Source organism: Helianthus annuus, chromosome 9, assembly GCF_002127325.2.
Source record: "Helianthus annuus cultivar XRQ/B chromosome 9, HanXRQr2.0-SUNRISE, whole genome shotgun sequence".
In the NCBI taxonomy this organism is placed as follows: Eukaryota; Viridiplantae; Streptophyta; class Magnoliopsida; order Asterales; family Asteraceae; genus Helianthus; species Helianthus annuus.
The window spans coordinates 128,168,503-128,188,849 of record NC_035441.2 but is presented as its reverse complement, the minus strand read 5'-3'; the positions used below and the strand labels follow the sequence as shown (position 1 = coordinate 128,188,849).

At 32.6% G+C, this 20,347-nt stretch overlaps 1 protein-coding gene across 1 annotated transcript in view; it reads left to right on the top strand.

The window, feature by feature from the left end:
- The window catches only part of LOC110878603 (protein ZINC INDUCED FACILITATOR-LIKE 1), a 55,930-nt gene that overhangs the window by 8,564 nt on the left and 27,019 nt on the right, over window positions 1-20,347 (top strand). Inside the window, exons 2-6 of the mRNA XM_022126936.2 lie at window positions 916-956; window positions 1,045-1,105; window positions 11,702-11,804; window positions 11,906-12,062; window positions 12,134-12,196. Coding sequence (XP_021982628.1) covers window positions 916-956; window positions 1,045-1,105; window positions 11,702-11,804; window positions 11,906-12,062; window positions 12,134-12,196 — 425 coding nt within the window. The remainder of the gene's footprint in view (window positions 1-915; window positions 957-1,044; window positions 1,106-11,701; window positions 11,805-11,905; window positions 12,063-12,133; window positions 12,197-20,347) is intronic.

The following is a 20,347-nucleotide window of genomic DNA, read 5'->3' as shown; positions in this document are numbered from 1 at the left end:
GAAGAGTTATGGCATAGAAACTCAATGATTAGTGGAGTTATGTCTTGTCAATGTCAAGTAGTGTAGTTTGTTGGTCCCAATCTATGAACTTGATATGAAACAAAGATGAAACAAGAAATAGAAAAACAACAAGAATTCAATTGAACCTGATTGAATGTGATTGTACAAAATGATTGAGAATATGTTTACAATTGAAAATCCTAACCCTATTTATACATATTAAAGAGGTGCGTCCGAACAATTGTGTCTTCTTGATGAAATGATGTGTCTCTTGAAGATCCTGATGTTTGCCGCCTTCTGTGAAGAGTCACAGTCTCCAGGGAATGGAATGTCGATTCCCTTAGATGTAGGTTATAAACTTTCACTTCGTCACTTCTGGTCCTCGCACTTGTGTACTTAATCTATTTAGATCTTAAACTAACTTTCTATTAATTACATAAACAACCTGCTACTTTTGACCCGCGTGAATTAAGGAATTATGCATCAATATAGTTGATTAGTATTTATCTATATATCTATCTAGATATAAATCAAGTAGTCAAGTAATCTCTCATTTTAAGTATTGTATTTCCAAGTTGTTTTCAACATAATTCTGTAATCATTTCCCTGTCATCCTTCTTGCGTCGTCCTTCTTGCGACAAAAGGTAGCTTCTCTTAAGGCTCAAAACAAGCGATCTAGTATAGATCCAAAAGGGACACCAAATTCTATCCTAATGATGCATGAAATAGTTGGACCAGAATGAAAAGTATATGTTTATCAGTTTATATCTTGGTTTCTTGGTATTAGATGTCAGATTATACAAAAAAAGTGGAAATAACTATTTGTTGCATTTGAAGCATACGATCTTAAATGTAATTCAAATTACTCCCAATATTGGTTTTATGTCTGACATTTATTTCCATTTTCCTTCACAGTACTTCCAATATCATCTCTCTATCCGTTTCTCTATTTCATGGTACACGTGTTCACTTATGTTTTCCATTCTTTCCCATTTTCCAAATTTATTCGCTTGGAATTCTTTATCTTGATTTTTTTTTTTGTAGGTAAGGGATTTTAACATTGCGGAGAAAGAAGAGGACATTAGTTACTATGCAGGCTATGTTGGTAAGTTTTGTTTTCCTGTTATGTTTCATTAAAGGTCCTCACATTGGGTAATGGGTCAAAACACAAACAAATCAAAATGAGTATTGTTTATTTGGATGTGTTGGGTTAACCACAAACACTTTTCGTTCAAAATCTTTTACATCTATATAAATAATTAGTGTCAAATTTTATTACAACTGTTCAATCATCTGAAATAACAAGTTTTAGGAAGTTTTATATTAAGTTTAGTAAATTAATCACTGTTTATAGTTTATTTGTATCAATTATTGTGTAAATATCATGTCATAGGAAAGTCTAGATCGTGTCAAGTTAAGTCCCGAACAAAGTTATTATCTAACTAACAGTTATTGTGGTCAAATAGTGGTCACAGGTGGTGTCAGTTGGCCGTTAATATTATAGTCCATATGCATGTATATATAGGTCATTAGGGATGTGTAATCAAATGTATTCTAATCACTACTTCTATGATTTGGTTTTTGTAATTAGCTTCTTTTGTCTCATGTTATCATTCTTCCATTAAACCTATACCTATGATAAAATCAATCATCCCCTATCTACAACAAGTGTTATAACAGCCACATAAATGATTCAAGTGAAAGATTACATAAAAGATATGGAAGGCATGTACAATTTGCAAAAACTAAGACTAGAGTAAAGACTAAGTCACACATCAGTTGAGAGAGAGAATGAATTCTTCCTTACAAGGGATTGAAACCTTCTCTTCTTAGACCTGCGTAAACAATTTTTCCGGTTAACAAAACCATGAGTTCATAGACGGCAAATCATCGAGGGTAAAACGAACAATATCCTGTAACTATTTACCTGTGGGATGTTACAAATGGTATCAGAGACAGGGGTCGAGCCACTGTGCCAGGGAAGATGCTAGGCTCCCTAAGAGGGTGTAGATGTAAGTCCCACATCGGTAGAGGGGAGAACGAGAGCTTCCTTATAAGGGAGTGGAAATCTTCTATGCCATGACATGTTTTGCTTGGGTGAGCAATTCATTTGGTGAGATAAAACCGTGAGTTCATAGATGGGTAACCCACTAGGGGCAAAAACGGACAATATCCTTACACTATTTTTCAGGATTCTAGAACAATTGTCATCAAGCATGAAGAAGAACAAGACTTAAAGAGAAAAAAGAAGTGGTAAAAGTAAGAAGGCTATGACGTGTTGCTACTACTACAATAAACCGGGTCACATGAGGGAGTATTGTGAAGAATTGCCGATCTAAAGAAGGGATGAAGTGATACAGCAATCTGATTTGCTAGTAGCAGACATAAATTGGCGTGCATGGCAAGAAATTTGTTACGTAAGTCCTGTAATAAAGATTCACATGATCAACTGTTATAACTGTGCACTAGATTTAAAAGAACTTATGGAATACAAAAAGAACAAGTGAAAATGATAAAATGGTTGTAAAAGGAATTGGTATGATCAAAATGGAGATTCAAGGATCAAGAGAAATTATTCCAAGTGTTTTCTATGTTCCCTCTTTGGAAAGGAATGTGTTAAGTTTAGACCATGTCCTAAAACAAGGCCATGAAGTGCAAATGGAATATACAATTTGTAAAATCAATGAAAGGTTTTTTTGTGGATGGTGACAAGGAGAAGGAATAAATCATTGATGATGAAAGGTAGTACATATTGAAGGGAAACCGAATACTTGCAGGCACACTTCAAGCAATTAATTATCACATCCAAACAAGAGGCCAAAGATAAGGGAATGAACAAATGTAAGACCAAAATACCATTAGTATATTGTCTATTGAAGAGTATATGGTCTTGGTAGATTTTAGGGGATAAGGAGTGGGGGACGGCAAAACGAAATCACCGATGCGGCAATGGGTGGCAAACCAATGCCAACCCATTTGCCACTTCCATGTTTGACGAAAATGTTGAGAAATCGGTGAGCCAACACCGATGCGGCAAAGGGAAGAAGGAGAGAGAGAGAGGGGGTATGGGGTGGGGTCCATTCCAATCTCAACCAATCACATCTTTTTTCCTTTTTTTTTTAAAAATAGTTTACCACTTCACCAAGTGTTTAAACCATTGCCAACATTTTTCACCAAAGTTTAAACACTTTTGCCTAATTGACATGACGCGCTCTCATTGGTCGGTTTTTTGGTTTGCCACTTTAAAGTGTTTAACCACTCCTTATACCCTTATGTTGATATATGAAGCAGTTCTAAACAACAAGGATAGTATAGTAATGAGTGTAATCGATTGGTGGAATGGTTCTTGAAAAAATACTTTACCCATAACCAAAAAAGACCATTTCCACCTATGACTAATGATGAAAAGAAAATTGAATTGTTTCAACTTTATATATGTTGGTTGAAATAAATGAGGATACAATCAAACGACAGACAAAAACTTATGGCCCCTCATAGCACATAATTTAGGATTTGACTAGGATAAAGCATCAATCATGAAATGATATGTATCCAATATTTGTAAGAGCTTGTGTGGTACTATAAGGTTGTCAAAAATGATAGTATTTCATTTGAAGACAAGCATGACGATGAAGATAATCATTGAGAACCAAGTGGGAATGTGTTGAAGAAAATGAAGGTTACTATGGAGTAAGATGCCAGCCAAAGTGTCTCAACCTCACAGTGTGTGAAGTCCATGATGGTGAATTCATGTTAAAAGAGACCAAGGTAATAAAGGAAAATTACGATTAAGTGAATTATGAATTGTATTGTTTTCAAACAACCAAAACAACTTAAACAACTTGTCCACAAAACAATCAACTAAAATATATAAATAAATAATGTCTTGATTATTTATATATCTAAGGCGGCCCTATATGTGTGTGTGTCTTGATCTTTAAGCATGATTACCCGAAATATGTAGAAAATTTGTCAACTAAAAATAGTTGGTGAGGAAACATTAGTATATAGTAAAAAATTGAAAAATACAATGTACAGTTCGTAACTGATAGAATGGCTGAATTGCTCTCCTCTCATTCATAACATTCAATATATATACAAGTGTGTAATCTCCTATTTTGGTGGAGAGATTTATATAGTCAATCTAATATACACATTCCTATTATATATTCTATTACACCCCCGTAATCGAAACTGGAGGTGGCCGAGACTGGATCGAAAGTCCTCAAATAGAACCCGTGGGAGACCTTTGGTGAAAATGTCAGTGATTTGATAACGAGAGGGAACATGCAAAACACGAACATATCCATGCTGAACAAGTTCACGAACAAAGTGAATATCCAATTCGATATGTTTGGTGCGTTGATGTTGGACAAGATTACCCGAGAGATAAACTGCACAAATGTTGTTACAAAATACCAAACTGGCTTTAGTCATCGATCGATGGAGATCAAATAAAAGATTATGAATCCAACAAAGTTCTGCGACAAGGTTAGCAATACCACGATATTCAGCTTCAGCACTTGAACGTGATACTACGGCTTGTCGTTTGGAGGACCAGGACAGAAGGTTTGAGCCAAGGTACACACAGTATCCAGATGTAGACCAACGAGTGTCAGGTACAACAGAGAAAAAAAAGTCATGCGCGAGGTGCCTGCTTTAGACCATAGAAAGATTTGTTGAGATGGCACATATAGTCGGGAAACCGTTTATGTCGAAACCCCATAGGTTGGTACATTTAAAAAGTCTCGGTCAAGTTGCCATGCAAGAAAGCATTGGTAACGTCTAGCTGATGTATTTCCCAACACTGTGATAAGGCAAGTGACAAGACAGTGCGTATGGTTGCAAGTTTGACAACCGGGCTAAAAGTCTCCCCACAATCAACGTCAATTTGTTCATTACTACTGTCACAAACTAGACGTGCTTTGTAGCGTTCCAGCAAACTATCAAACTATCTGACCTGTATTTATGACGAAACAACCATAAACTACGCAAAACATTCATACTTGGTTGTTTAGGTACCAATTCCCATGTTTTATTTTTAATAAGGGCATTAGACTTGATGGTGATAGCATCATACCATTCCGGAACGGATAAGGCATCTCACGGGTTTTTCGGAATGGGAGCAAGGACAGAAGAATTTAGATTGAGGAACTGTCATTTAGTAATACCATGCATCGCACGTGTGCGCATCGAGAGTGAGTATGGGTAAAAGGTGGAGCAGGGGGTTGGGGCAGTGATTGAGAAGTGTGGGTACCGTTGGGTAACGAGATTGGATTTGGGCCGGGTAAAGGAGATGTTGGAGGATGGGGAGGGGCGGGCGTTGGAGATGTTGGATTCGGGTCGGGTGATGTAGGGCTAGAAGTGGAGGGCTGCTGCCCGATGTGAACATGAGATATATGTGGGCTGTTCAGAGGGGTGTGAATGGGCTGCGATGAAGGACCGGAAGGTGTAGGGGTGTGGGATCGGTTATGGGCCAGTATGTTGTCTGGTCATAGGGGAGGGGTGAGAGGCCATAGTTGTGGATGGAGAAATGTGTTTAGGAAGTCATAGTTTTGAAGAGTAGGTTGAGGTCGGTTGGCATATGAAAATGTTGTTTCATCAAACATAATGATGTGACGGTTGGTGATTATCTTGTTAGTTGCAAGATCAAGACATTTATACCCACGATGATTGGATGGGTAACCCACAAAAACACACGGCATGGACCGATATTCTAGTTTATGGATAGTCGTATGTGGAACTAATGGGTAACATAGGCATCCAAAAACTTGTAAGTGATCATAGGAGGGTCGATATAGATAGAGGCATTGAATGGGAGATTTATAGTGAAGGAGTTTACTAGGGAGAATGTTAAGTAGATAAGTTGCAACGTCAAGTGCATGATGCCAATAGGTGTTCGGTAGGGACGATTGGGCCAAAAGTGTGCGGATGAGATTATTTATCGTTCTTATTTTTCTCCCCGCCTTGCCATTTTGAGAGGATGTATGTGAACATGAAAAACGAAAGTACATGCCATGTTGTTGACAAAACTGTTGAAAAGAATTATTGGCATATTCTTTACAATTTTCACATTGTAACTGTTTTATTTTAAGGTTAAATTGAGTGGTGATATGGTTTACAAAAGTGGTGAGGTCATGTAAATTTGTGATTTATTAGCAAGTGGGTAAGTCCAAAGAAAGTTAGTAAAATCATCAAGCAACAACATGTAATAGTGATGTCCGCCACTACTTAAAATAGGAGATGTTCACAAATCACTATGTATGATATCAAAAGGCATAAAACTAGCATTCAGTGAATCAACAAAAGGAAGTTTAATATGTTTCTCAAACACACAGGATTGACAAAACAAGGGTTTAGTAGTCCCACAAGAAATAAATTTAGATTGTTTAAGAGAATGAAGAAGATTCGATCCCGGTTGACCGAGTCTTTGATGCCATATGTCTTGAGAGATGGATGCAAAAGTAGATGGTGTTGGATACTTGGTGACGTGTTTAGGATCAAGAGTGTAAAGATCACCCGGATTATTGCATCGTAGGATAGGGGTCCGGGTCTTGAGGTCCTTCACAATAAAACCAAAAGGGTCAAATTCCACAGAAACATGATTGTCAGTGGTAAACCGACGAACATAAATCAGGTTTTTTAATTAGGGAAGGGGAATATAAAACGTGATTTAATTTAAAAGGAGGGAGGGGTAGTTTAAGAATCTGATCGCGATTTAAAAATAACAAACGTTGAAGAAAATTTATATATTTATCCAATTTACTAAATTTAGAATGTTCTCTACAACATTCATTTAGAAAAATTTTCTGTTTGAGACTAGAAAATAGGTCAAAAACCGTGGATCTTTATAGACTCTCCGGTTTTAAGTATTAGTTTTCTCTTTATGTTTATGGGATCCAAACGGAAGAGCTTTTTAAGCGTGCCATGTATCGCTTAAACCGTATTCTAGTGAATTTTATCATAAAACAATAGTTTAATTTATTTGATTAAGTAATGACCAAGATATGATCATCCAAACTCAACACAGAAATCTAACCTAAAAGGGAAAAAACACTTACGTGTTTCCCGTTGATCGTTTTTAGAGTTTTTATGCATGATTATAATATAAAACATATTTTAGCACTTTTTTTTTAACCGCCGACGAAAATTCATTTTATTCATTGTAGCAAGACGCTACCCGCCATACATACAGAATCAATTCGACACCACCTACTTACAAGATCACATTACAACTAAGCACCAAAACTAAATCGACTCCAATCTTCCCAAGTTATGGACACCAATTTTGATGGATTCTTAGTCCATAGATACGCCATCGACTTAATCTCATCCAATAGTTTCGTACAATTCGGAGTAGCCTGCCTGAACATCACCTCATTTCTTAATTTCCAGATACACCAAAACGCAACAAGTACCACCGCGTGAAATGCTTTCCTTTTATTGCTCAAAGCCGCACTAAACTCGAACTCGTGAAGTGTCAGTAAGTCATTTATACCGAAGGCAATAATAGGGGGAATCATGCACCAACCGGCGATATTTAGCCAAACCGATTGCGCGAAGTGACAAGAGACAAACAAGTGCTCGCTAGATTCTTCGTAATTGCCACAGAAAACACACATCGGGTCTTGCACAGGAACATTACAAACCAAGAGGGCTGCTCTAGTCGGCAACCGGTTCAAGTCCGCTCTCCAAGCGACAATGCCCACCTTCTTCGGGACCCAATTATTCCAAACAAAAACTCTATCTGGACGATGCCGGTTGTGAGAGGTTTCAATGCTTACGCACATCTTGGCTAATCAAAACCTAAACCATGATGCTACATCTTTACTATGTAATAATCAATGTGCTAACATATGCAATATAACACTTGGAAGGATTCACTGAATGCAACGGCTTGGCTGCCGTAGACAAAACGGGATCCTTTGATTAGTTTATGTGTTTTAATGATACTATTGTTACAATATATCTACAAGAATGATAAATAATGAGTTAAACAATTAAAAGTGAAAGAACAATGAATAAAAGTGACCAATTGTGCAAAAGAACAAATCATAAATGAAGCCGAGTATTGTAACACTTGCTAGAATCAAGACTACCCAACATCCCAGGAAACCCATGTATCCACTGATGGGCCTCGTATAAAAGTGGAACGTCGGCAGCGGTTGGCATCCTCAAATATCGCCTCCCGTACAGAAAGATAACACCTAATAAAATAGTGTTAATAAAAAAATAATACTAATAACAATAAAAATTAATAAACTGTAAATAAAAATAATATTAATAATAATAATAAACTATAAATAAAATAATAATAATAATAATTACAATAAATAAAAAATACCTTCACATAAATTTTCAAGACAATCACGACAGCTTCTGGCCGACATTCTTAAATATCCATCCCACGCATCACTCGATGTGTCGTACGCTAGTTACTTAATTGCTGCAGTACAGTTTTGCATTCCAAAGAAACCAATTTTGCGACTAACACCTTCTCTTTGTGTGAAAAAAGGGAATTCGCCCGCAAGATTATTATAAAGTTTTAGGAAAAGGCGACGGCTCATACGAAACCTAGCCTAAACAGGACATTATCATACAACGGATTTTCACAAAAATAATCTTGCATTAAATGTTCATGAGTACCTAACCAATCTCGTTCAAGAGTCGGTTGTCTGGTACGCGATGTAAAGGATTGGGCTTCTTCTCGCAAATAATTAATCGCCTCCTGCGTAATTGCAATAATCATATCGTCAAGAACACCGTCGGATGAAGAGCTCGACGAATCAGATGACATTCTTAAAAATGATTGGATATAATTTATATATTTTTTTTTATGATTGGTGTGTGTTTTAGTTTGTGATAGGTTTGTATATATATTTGAATTAAAAAAAACTATTTTTTTTAATTTGAACATTGCATAACGGTCACTTTGGCCTCCCACATCGAAAATCCCAATTTTTCTTCCGTTAACACACTCGCGAGGACATGATAGCGCCCCTCTTTCATTTGCTCCATGTGGTCGATGTCGCCCCAGAGACACTATAGTTGCTTAGTTGGTGGGGTGGCGTTAAGCCACCCCTGGCCTTAGTGTATTAGAGGGACTTAACATAATAAAATACATAACTTTAATATTTTTATATATATGTGATTTAAGTGAAACAACATACCACGTTAAAAAGACTATAATAACAACTAAAATTTAGATTTATAAATCTAAAAATAATTCACATAATGTTTAATGATATAAGGTTATACAAGGATGCCATTAGGTTTTTAAAAATTATTTATATCCATAAATATGCATTTTCATAAATTAATAATTATTAATTAAACAACATATAATCAAGAAATATCAAATATAAAAAATTATCAACAATATTTTATAGTTAAGATATATCAAATATCAAAATTTGTCAACATTATTTTTTACTTTACTAATTTAAATTTATTTGAGTTTGTATTAAAATATCAAACAATAGTACATATGTAATATGGAAACTTTCTTAATCTATTTTGATTTATTAATATAGAGATTTGATGTGTGTAAATTTTAACTTAAATATTAAATTTTAACGTCTACAATATAATAATATACATTAAATCTTTATATAATCTCTATCTATACCCCTATCTCTTTATTTATGTTTGTCTTTATCTCTATTTCTTCTCTATCTCTATCTTCATATCTATACCTAATAAATAAAATTCTTAGGAGACACATGACACAATTTTATGCAACCTTAGTTTCTGTTTTTCGTTTAAAATGTATACATAGTTAAGTTACATGCAGATCCTCACATGTTTTAAAGTTACCTGATTTCCTTTTCAATGGTACATTTAATACATTCCTTATTTTGTTTTCACCAACCTCACAAGTTTTCATTATTTTAACTTTTATGATAAAATTTTAATTGATCATTGTTTTGCTTCTATTTTTCTAAATTTAAGAGTTGTGATTCTCATTTTTTTTTTATTTTGCCTTTTATGATTATACATATTTAGAATTCCAAATATGAAACAAAAATTTTACTAATTTTTTAAGTTATGTAAATAAAAAAGTTAAATATACCTTTAATATTTGTTAATATTTATTATAATAAAAACTTATTACATAATTAAGTATTATATTATGCTATAGCATAACATGATATATTAGTAGTAACATTAGTTCATATATTTATGTTGTTATTTATTATCATTTTTTTGATTTTCAATTGATTTCAAGCATTTCATCCACTTTGCATATTAATTTAAATTCTTTCATTTAATCTATTTGGACGGTTTAGAATTAGATATCAAATATTAATTTAATATTATATATTAATATTTTTAAATTTAAATAAATTAAGGAGAGATTGTCATATGACATTACTAGGAATTTTTTATTATAGATTAGATTATTTGATATTGTTATTGTTATATATATATAATAGACCAAGTTGTTGCAATAGTAATATTAAATTCACATGTTGTGTCACAATTTAATCATGCACTGCCACGTGTCTTTTATTATTGCTAAAAAACAAGTTGACTGTGCGAGTAGAGTTTGGTGTTTTTGAGAGTCACTTTTATTTATGCAAAGAGCATACATGCATACGTATAAGAATTTTATGTGATGTGGATATTTTTAGCTTACAAATGATTAATATTCTGATATACAAAATACATAGTTTAATAATTGATTACTTACATATTAAAGAATACAACAATTTACTTTATTTCATATGATAAAATTTTGTTTGTTTTAATACTTATATATTATCCTAAAAAAGTTGTCATCTACCCTTTTAGTTATTTCAATAAATCAATATAAATGGGCAGTTGTAATGAGTTTCCGTACCATAACAAACTGAATTGACCCCGATTGAATTCTTGCACGTGAAGCACAGGTTAATCGCACTAGTTTATCTCTATAATTGCACTAATGTCATAATTAGAATGTCATAGTACTTATGTGATATGTATAAACGCATGTCCAAAACGATTGGAATACAAGTATTTCCAAATGATGTTACATATTTTACATATGTTGCATTATATTGAATGTATGAAATTAATAAATGAATAAAAACGAATAATAATTGATTTGATAATGTTTCACATATATAATGACTTCAAAACGATTCTCATTGATAACCTTCAAATAAGTACATGAATATGATTCAATCATCGTAAAAACTAGAAATGTTACATAAAGTGTGAAAAATCAAAACATAAACAATGCTTAATTTAAAGGGAAGTATTAAGTTTAGTAAAATAATAATTCTTTATAATTTACTTGTAACAATTATTATGTAAATAACATGTCATCGGAAAGTGTAGATTGAGTCAAGTTGTGTCCTGGACAAAGTTGTTATCTAAATGTCACAACTGGTTACGATTTCTATTGTTTGGTTTTTATAATTAGTTTTTTTATACTCATGTTCTTGTTTTTGAACCAATCACAATCTAACTTTATACTTTCGTTAAGCGAACCGCCTAAGATAAAATCCAAAATCTCATCTCTGCAACATTTTATGCATTATATATATGTTGTGTAAATACTTTTGGACTTCTTGAACCATTTGTTCCACTTAAAGTGTTTTCTTTTTAGCAAACTTTGTATTTGAGATCTAATGTATACTGAATCATCCAATTTATAAGTAAATAGTTCATAATTGTCACATCTATAACTCATACGTTTCTCAATCTTATGAAGGGTCCGCATATATGATTGGACGGACATTTTCATCTGTTCTTTGGGGAGTGGTAGCAGATCGATATGGTCGGAAACTAGTTATTATTCTAGGAACTTCAACAGTGTACGTACCTACTTCAGCAATTATTATTTTGTCATTGTGTATCATGAAATTAGTATAAACCAAATTTTCTAATAAAGTGTGTATTTTTTTATGTTCTTCAGGGTTATTTTCAACACAATTTTTGGTTTCAGTGTCAACTATTGGATGGCTATCATTTCAAGGTTTCTTCTTGGTTTTTTTAACGGGGTACTAGGAACTACAAAGGCGTATGCATGTGAACTTTTCCCTAAAGAATATCAAGCTTTAGGATTGTCAATTGTAAGAAATGAATCAGGAAAGTTCATACTACTTATTATAATCCATTTGTGTCTCACATAATTTTCTTTCAGACTAGTACATCATGGGGGATAGGATTGGCCATTGGTCCGGCATTGGGAGGCTTCCTTGCACAGGTTTCTATACTCATTTGTATCTTGATATGCAACAATTATACACAGCCTTTTCAAAAGGGAATTTGGCTTGTAATAATCCTACCTAGACCTTATTGGCCACTAATATTCCCACTTCAGGATATTCCCCCACCAGTCCTACCTTTCACATATTTTTCATACAATGGTCCCCCGTTAAAAACACTTAACGGAGTTAAGTTTTTTTCCAAATTACAAACAGATTTTTTAGGGCTTTTGATTAGAACGACGATGCGAGTCCATTGACGTAAAACTTGCCTCGAAACGGTGCTCCAAACGATGAAAATTGCGCTTCAATTCGGGTGTTTAAATTTCCAATTAACCAAAATCAGGTCAATTGGAGCACCATTTCGAAATAAGTTTTACTTCAATTGACTCGTATCATCGTTCTGATCAAAAGCGCTAAAAAAATCTGTTTGTAATTTGGAAAACATGTTAACTCCGTTAAGTGTTTTTAACGGGGGACCATTGCAGTAAAAATAGGTGAAAGGTGGGACTGGTGGGGGGAATATTCTGAGGTGGGATTATTAATGGCTAATAAGGTCTAGGTGGGAGTATTACATGCCAATTCCCCTTTTGAAAATTGTGTGTGTATATATATATATATATATATATATATATATATATATATATATATATATATATATATATAGGGGAAGGCTATAGAGAAAACCCACTTGAGTTATGTGAACTCAAGAAACCTTTGTAAAAAATCCATGTAAACTCAAGAAACCTTTCTAAAAAAATAGGATATGTAATATACATATACTTGAACATTTTTAAAAAAGAAACACAAAAAAACACCGAGTAGTTTTTTTTTTTAAATGTTATAAATTTCAGGTTACATAATATATATGTCCAAAAAAATGTAACATAAAATTTTCAACATTTTAAAAAAAAAACTGGTAAGCATTTTTTTCTTTTTTTTTCGTAAATAAGTCCGTGTACATTTATATTACATTCCCTATTTTTTTAGAAAAAAATAAAAATGTTACATAGGGTTTATTTGGGTTTTCTCAACTCGCATGGGTTTTCGATTTATCTTTCCCCTATATATATATATATGTATATATATATATATATATATATGTATGTATATAGGGAGCCGCTAGAATGAGAACCACCTCGAGTTGTAAGAACCGCGAGAACTACACCCCACGGAGCGCCGTTCGCCATGATTTTTTTTTACAAGTAGATGTGTATATTATAAACACAGCCGTAAAAAATCATGGCGAACGGCGCTCCGTGGGGTGTAGTTTTTTACACCACAAGTTTGGTGGAAAAAAAAAGAAAAAAGAAAAAAAATTAAAAAACACCAAACTTGTGGTGTAAAAAACTACACCCCACGGAGCGCCGTTCGCCATGATTTTTTACGGCTGTGTTTATAATACACACATCTACTTGTAAAAAAAATTCATGGCGAACGGCGCTCCGTGGGGTGTAGTTCTCGCGGTTCTTACAACTCGGGGTGGTTCTCATTCTAGCAGCCCCCTATGTATATATATATATATATATAGGGTTTGGTTCATTAGTGAACAAACTCCTTGATTGTGAACACTAGTGAACTAATACTAACCCTTGATTATCAATACACAAGTGTAAATCAATGGCCAGAATTTGAGGATTTGATGATGAAAATACACTAGTGTATTTTACGATTTGATGATGTAAATCAATGGCTAGAACACTGTTCCCTCTAGAACCCCACCCTATATATATATATATATATATATATATATATATATATTTATAGAGAGAGAGAGAGAGAGAGAGAGAGAGAATTGTGCTAAAATAAGAACCACCTCGAGTTGTAAGAACCGTGAGAACTTTTTGATCCGGGGCGAGGTGGACCAAATTTTTTTCATAAACGTAGATGCGTGTATTATAAACACATTTGTAAAAAAAAAATTTTAAAAATGCCGTGTGTGTAGTTTTGAGCACCACAAATTTGTGTTTATGGATATCGTAAATTTTCCGGTAAGATTTACGGTACCCGTAAACACAAACTTGTTGTGCTCAAAACTACACACACGACATTTTTTTTTTGAATTTTTTCTTACAAATGTGTTTATAATACATGAATCTACGTTTATGAAAAAAAATTTTGGTCCACCTCGCCCCGTACGGTGTAGTTCTCACGGTTCTTACAACTCGAGGTGGTTCTCATTTTAGCGGTCCCCTATATATATATATATATATATATATATATATATATATATATATATATATATATATATATATATATATATATATATATATATGAGAAGGATCATTTAGGAACCATCCTTTATTGCGAGAACTGCGAGAACCAATGTAAACACAACCAAAAATACCAAAAAAAAGATCTAAAAAACACATAAATTTTTTTAATATTTTTTTATGGAAAATTCGCTACTTTTAGTTATTAAACAATTTTTTTGCTACTAAAAGTAGCGATTTAAATAAAAAATAATAAAAAAATTGTGTGTTTTTTAGGTTTTTTAGGATTTCTAAACCCACCCCCCCCCCAAAAAAAAAAAAAAAAAAAAAAAAAAAAAACTTAAACCCCACCCCCCAAAAACCTAACCCCCCCCCCCCAAAAAAAAAATAAAAATAAAAAAAATAAAAAATAAACCCCTCACCCCACCCAAGTTAAATGCTAAAAATTAAAGGAAAATTGGCCTATAATAATCCCACCAAGACCTTATTGGCCATTAATAATCCCACCTCAGAATATTCCCTCCACCAATCCCACATTTCACCTATTTTTCCTACAATGGTCCCCCATTAAAAAAACTTAACGAAGTTAAGCTTTTTTCCAAATCACAAACAGATTTTTAGGGCTTTTGATCAGAACGATGATACAAGTCCATTGATGTAAAAATCACTTCGAAATGGTGCTCCAAGTGACTTGATTTTGGTTAATTGGAAATTTAAACACCCGAATTGAAGCGTTGTTTTCATCGTTTGGAGCACTGTTTCGAGGCAAGTTTTACATCAATGGACCCGTATCGTCGTTCTAATCAAAAGCCCTAAAAATCTGTTTCAAATTTGGAAAAAAGCTTAACTCCGTTAAGTTTTTTTAACGAGGGACCATTGTAGGAAAAATAGGTGAAAGGTGGGACTGGTGGGGGGAATATTCTAAGGTGTGATTATTAATGGCTAATAAGGTCTAGGTGGGATTGTTACATGCCAATTTCCCAAAATTAAATCATAAAGCTAAACCCCTAAAAAACCTAAAAAAAAATATAAAAAAAACACACAAAAAAAATTCTTTAATAATAATCGCAAGTTCTAGTCTCCAAAATTTTTTTTAAGTTTTTTTATTGACGAAAAGTAGCGAGTTTTATTTAAAAAATATTAAAAAAAAATTAGATTTTAAATTTATGTGAAAATAATCAAAGTTTATGTATCTTATGTATTATAGAAAAAAGCACAGTGTGCAAATTATCTACAATTACTAAGGCAATGTTTTAGAACATAAAAAAACACACACAGTAAAATTTAGTTGAGGCAATTTCTTTTACATGTATGTAATATATGTTATAATAATAAAAAAACCTTTATAGGCATTTGCTACATATATATAAAAAATGTCATTGTTTAAATGATAAAGTAACAATAAAATTTTGTTACACATATGTAACAATTACCTACAAATTTATTTAATTTTTTAAAATATTTTTTAATAAAAATTTCTACTTTTCATCATTAATTGTTTTTAGAATAAAACTAGCGTTTTTTATTAAAAAATAATTTTTTGTGTGTTTTTTAGATTTTTTGAGGGTTTAGCTTTATTATTTAGTTTTTAGCATTTAGCTTGAGAGGGAGGGGGGGAGAGGAGGTTTTTTTTTTTTTTTTTTTTTGGGAGGGGGGGGGTTAGGTTTTTTTAGGATTTAGATGGTGTAGTGGGTTTATTTTGTTGTGTTCACATTGGTTCTTGTTGTTCTCGCAATAAAGTTGATTTTCGCTTGAACCCTACCCTATATATATATATATACCCCTATATAGTGGAGGGTTCAAATGAGAAGAATTTTTTGTAAGAAGAAAAAAGAAGAAGTTTCAACCAATAAGAATGCTTCATTTTACTTCATTTAATATTTGCATTTAATTTTAATATAAGGGTATATTGGTAAACTTACAAAAATCATTAATTTGTATTCTTCCCCTTTAATAAGTAACTAAATTAAATTTGTAACTCCTTTTCAAAATATATATTTTTTTCAAATTAAAAAAACAACTTAATTTAAAGTGTAGAATAAATTACTAGCTGTGTAGGATAAATTACGAGTTGTGTAGGATATATTTCGAGGTGTGTAGGATAAATTTCGACTGTGTAGGATAAAATTGTATAATGTGTAGGGTATATGTAGGAAATTTTGATATGTGTAGGTTTTGTAGATTATATGTATGATAATTAATGATTAGTTGACTAATTAATTAAAGAGTTAAAAGTTAATGATATAAGTTATAAATGAAATAGTATTTTACTAATATGCCCTTTTTTCTTTTTCTTCTCACATTAAATTTCTTCTCAAATGAACCTTCCCTTACCACTATATATATATATATATATATATATATATATATATATATATATATATATATATATATAGGTACAGGATCAGGAGAATACGCCCAAAAGTGTGAGAAAGGTGAGAACGCATCCTGGCCCAACACGTGGCGTGGGATATGATCAGGGCGTGAGGGGTTTTTTTGTCTTTTCAATCTTCTTTTATTTTCCCAATTTATGCTGGCTCATTTTTGGCGTCTAAGATTATTTTGGCGTTAATTGTATTCATTAACTAATTGGCGTCGAATTAATTGTTTTTGTGTCATTTAGATAATTCTTTTGGTGTTATAGTCAATTCTTTTGGCGTTTTGTGGCGTTGTATAATAATTCACTACGAGTCATTAATATTTTCATAAGATTATAATAAGACCAAATGTTTTTATGGCGTTTAGTCAATTTTTTTGGCGTTTAATACATTGACAAGGTGCTTTGCTAGCACCCGTTGTCACAGTTTTCATACTACTAGCGTTTTGGTGTTTGTAGTTTTTTGGTGTTTTATATAATAATGTATTTTATTTGTAGATAATTAGATAACAAACAAAAGATAATTTGATAACAAAACAATATAAAATGAAAAAGAAAAAAAATAAAAATGGTAATTTTATTTCCCATCCGAATCTTCACTGTCATCAGCCTCTTCTTCTTGAATTTGTTTTTGGTGTTTTGAACCTTTGAATACCTTAGCTAGATGCCAAGTTTCCTACATAAACCCCGTCTTTTTTAGACGAAACTTGTTAGTGGCATCCTGTTTTTTGGATTGATATTCTTGATTAGTGGCATGTCATTGAAGATCAACTCTTGCTTGAATGCTATTTATAATAATGGAGTCCAAAATAGTATTTTACACTTGTGTTGATCCCTTCTTGCCATGCATATAGTCATCAAGAACAAGGCTCACATGATGACATATCACTGTCATCAGTCTTTTTTTCTTGAATATTTGTCCATCTCATTAAGCAAAAGATTATAGAGATAACCCCTTCAGAGAAGAATGCATTCAGTGAAAGCTTTGCCATCTGTGGTTTTTTTTTAACTAACTTTTTGGCCTTTTAAAGTGAGTGGTTTCTAGGGAACATGGCGTTTGTTTTTCTGGGTGTGATCAATTCATTGCGTAGAGTCCCCTCTCTTATGGGAGTTGTTTGGCGCGTAGTATAGGTGGGATTTTTTATTATAAATAATGATAGTAATAAAGTAACCGTCTTTTTAGTTACTGTGTGTATTTACTGTTTTGTTCAGCTTTATCAGTTTCTAGGGTGATAGACGTCCTATCTTCCAAGTTTGGCGTTTTTTAAATGGCATTATGCAGTCCAAGATGACAAAATACAATAACGGAGAAAATATTAAGCAGGAAAATATTTTTTGTTATTTTTGGCGTTTTGTAAGCAATAACTTTTTGTAGTATTTTTTTTGGCGTTTTGCAAATAAATAGAGAATATATCATTTAATTATCTTAAGAAAAAAAAATTACACAGAAGAAAACTAACAAAAAAAAATTAAAACAATTCGTCAGAAGGTACTTTATCCGAGAAGTATCCATCACTTGCGTCATCTTCTTCCTCAGAGTCTTCATCTAGACCTTCATCGATGTCATCACCTTCACTTTCATCGGCTTCTTGTTCCTGAAGATTCTAAAGCCTCCATTTGAACATGTCTTGCATTAACGCCATTTTTGAGTACATGTCTGTGTTCAAACAAGTGGCGTTATGCAATTCTTCCATGAACCCAAGCCCCTGCTTTGTCATGATGTTTTCAAGCAGGTAGTCTCCCTGCTCTCTGCTGTCGTATATAACGGTCACCATGTCTATTTCATCATCAAAACGCAATGATGTCATGACAGGGTCCAGCTTTTCATCTGCTTTGATTGGTCCAAATTTCCTAGTTAATGCTTTCATAAGCATATGTGTTTCATGGCATTCGTTATCCAGAGCGATGCCAAGAGATATAATACCCCTCTGTACCTCTTCTTCCATCTTCAAAATTTCCTTGATCGTCCTAACATACACCCTCCTTCTGTTGTCAAAACGCATGACGAATCGCCTGATTGCCAAAGTGTATCTCCACCAAACGATGGTTGCCATTTTTGGCGTTTTGGTTAAATTGACGTTTTTGGTAAAAGATGTTTTTTGCAGAAATGATAGATTGAAGTGATTATGGAAGCGATGTTTTACGTGGTTTATATAATGATGTTTTTGGCGCGTAATTTAGGAGGGAATTTCTTCTAATAAATGTTAATAACTGAATTTCAGTTACTGTGTTGTTTCCTCTTCCTGTAATCTCCAACGCGTTTTATCACTAATTTTGGCGTTTTGTATTTAATGGCGTTTTATTTTTTTGAATGGCGTGTTATCATTTTGGTTGGCATTTTGAATTTGAGAAGTAAAAGACCCTTTTACCGTTAATGAAGCGCGTCCCACATAATAAAATTGATGTTATTTACAAAAACGCCACCGCGCGATCTAGTCCATGGATTGTTTTGATTTGACGATCCATAACCATTCTCACCGTTCTCACACTTTCCCCGGTGTATGAATCACAATTCATCTAAAAACTGTATGAATCACAATTCGTCTAAAAACTGTATGAATCATTTAAAAAATGTCACGTGACATCCAATTAATTATAGAAAAAAGGTAAAATAATAACATATATAATATCAATTATATTGAATACACTATAATTATGCTTACGAGCAATCGGTTCTTTTTTTATCCTTCTTTTATTTTCAATGTGATGATATAATTCTACCACAACTTTAAAAATAATTGTGATTTATACTATAACCATCCCTTATATATATATATATATATATATATATATATATATATATATATATATATATATATATATATATGGGGGGCCGCTAAAATAACAACCACCCCCAGTTGTAAGAACCGCGAGAACCACTCTCCACCAATCAGATAATTACAACCAAAAGGGTAATATAGTCATTTAATCAAAACCATCAAATCATCTCTCTCTCCTCATTAAAGTCTCTTATTAAAGTCTTTTCAATTTCTCTCTTTTCACATTTCTCTATCCTCTTTTTGTTACTTTATAAAAAAAGTTTTTGTAAAAAATGTAAAAAAGTTTAAAAACGTGTGTGTAAAAAAAGATTTTTGTAAAAAAGGTTAAAACCGTAAAAAAGTCTTCGTATAAATTTTTGTCGTTTGTAAAAAAAGTTTTTATGAAAAAATAAATTTGTAAAAAGTTTTTGGTAAAAAAGTTTTTGTAAAAAAAAGGTTAAAACCGTAAACGAAGTTTGGTAAAAAAACGTAAAAAAGTTTAAAAAACGTGTTTGTAAAAAAAGTTTTTGTAAAAAAAAAAGGTTAAACCGTAAAAAAAAATTCTTATAAATTTTGTTATTTGTTAAAAAGTTTTTGTAAAAAAAATTGTAAAAAAGTTTCTTTGTAAATTTTTTTTTGTAAAAAGAAAGTTTAAAACCGTAAAAAAATTTTTCGTAAAAAAAGTTTAAAACCGTAAAAAAAATAAAAAACGTGTGTTTAAAAAATGGCGCGTAAATACGAGGCAAAAAAAAACGGGTCGTAAAAAAAAGCACGTAAAAACGGGGTGTAAAAAACGGCGCG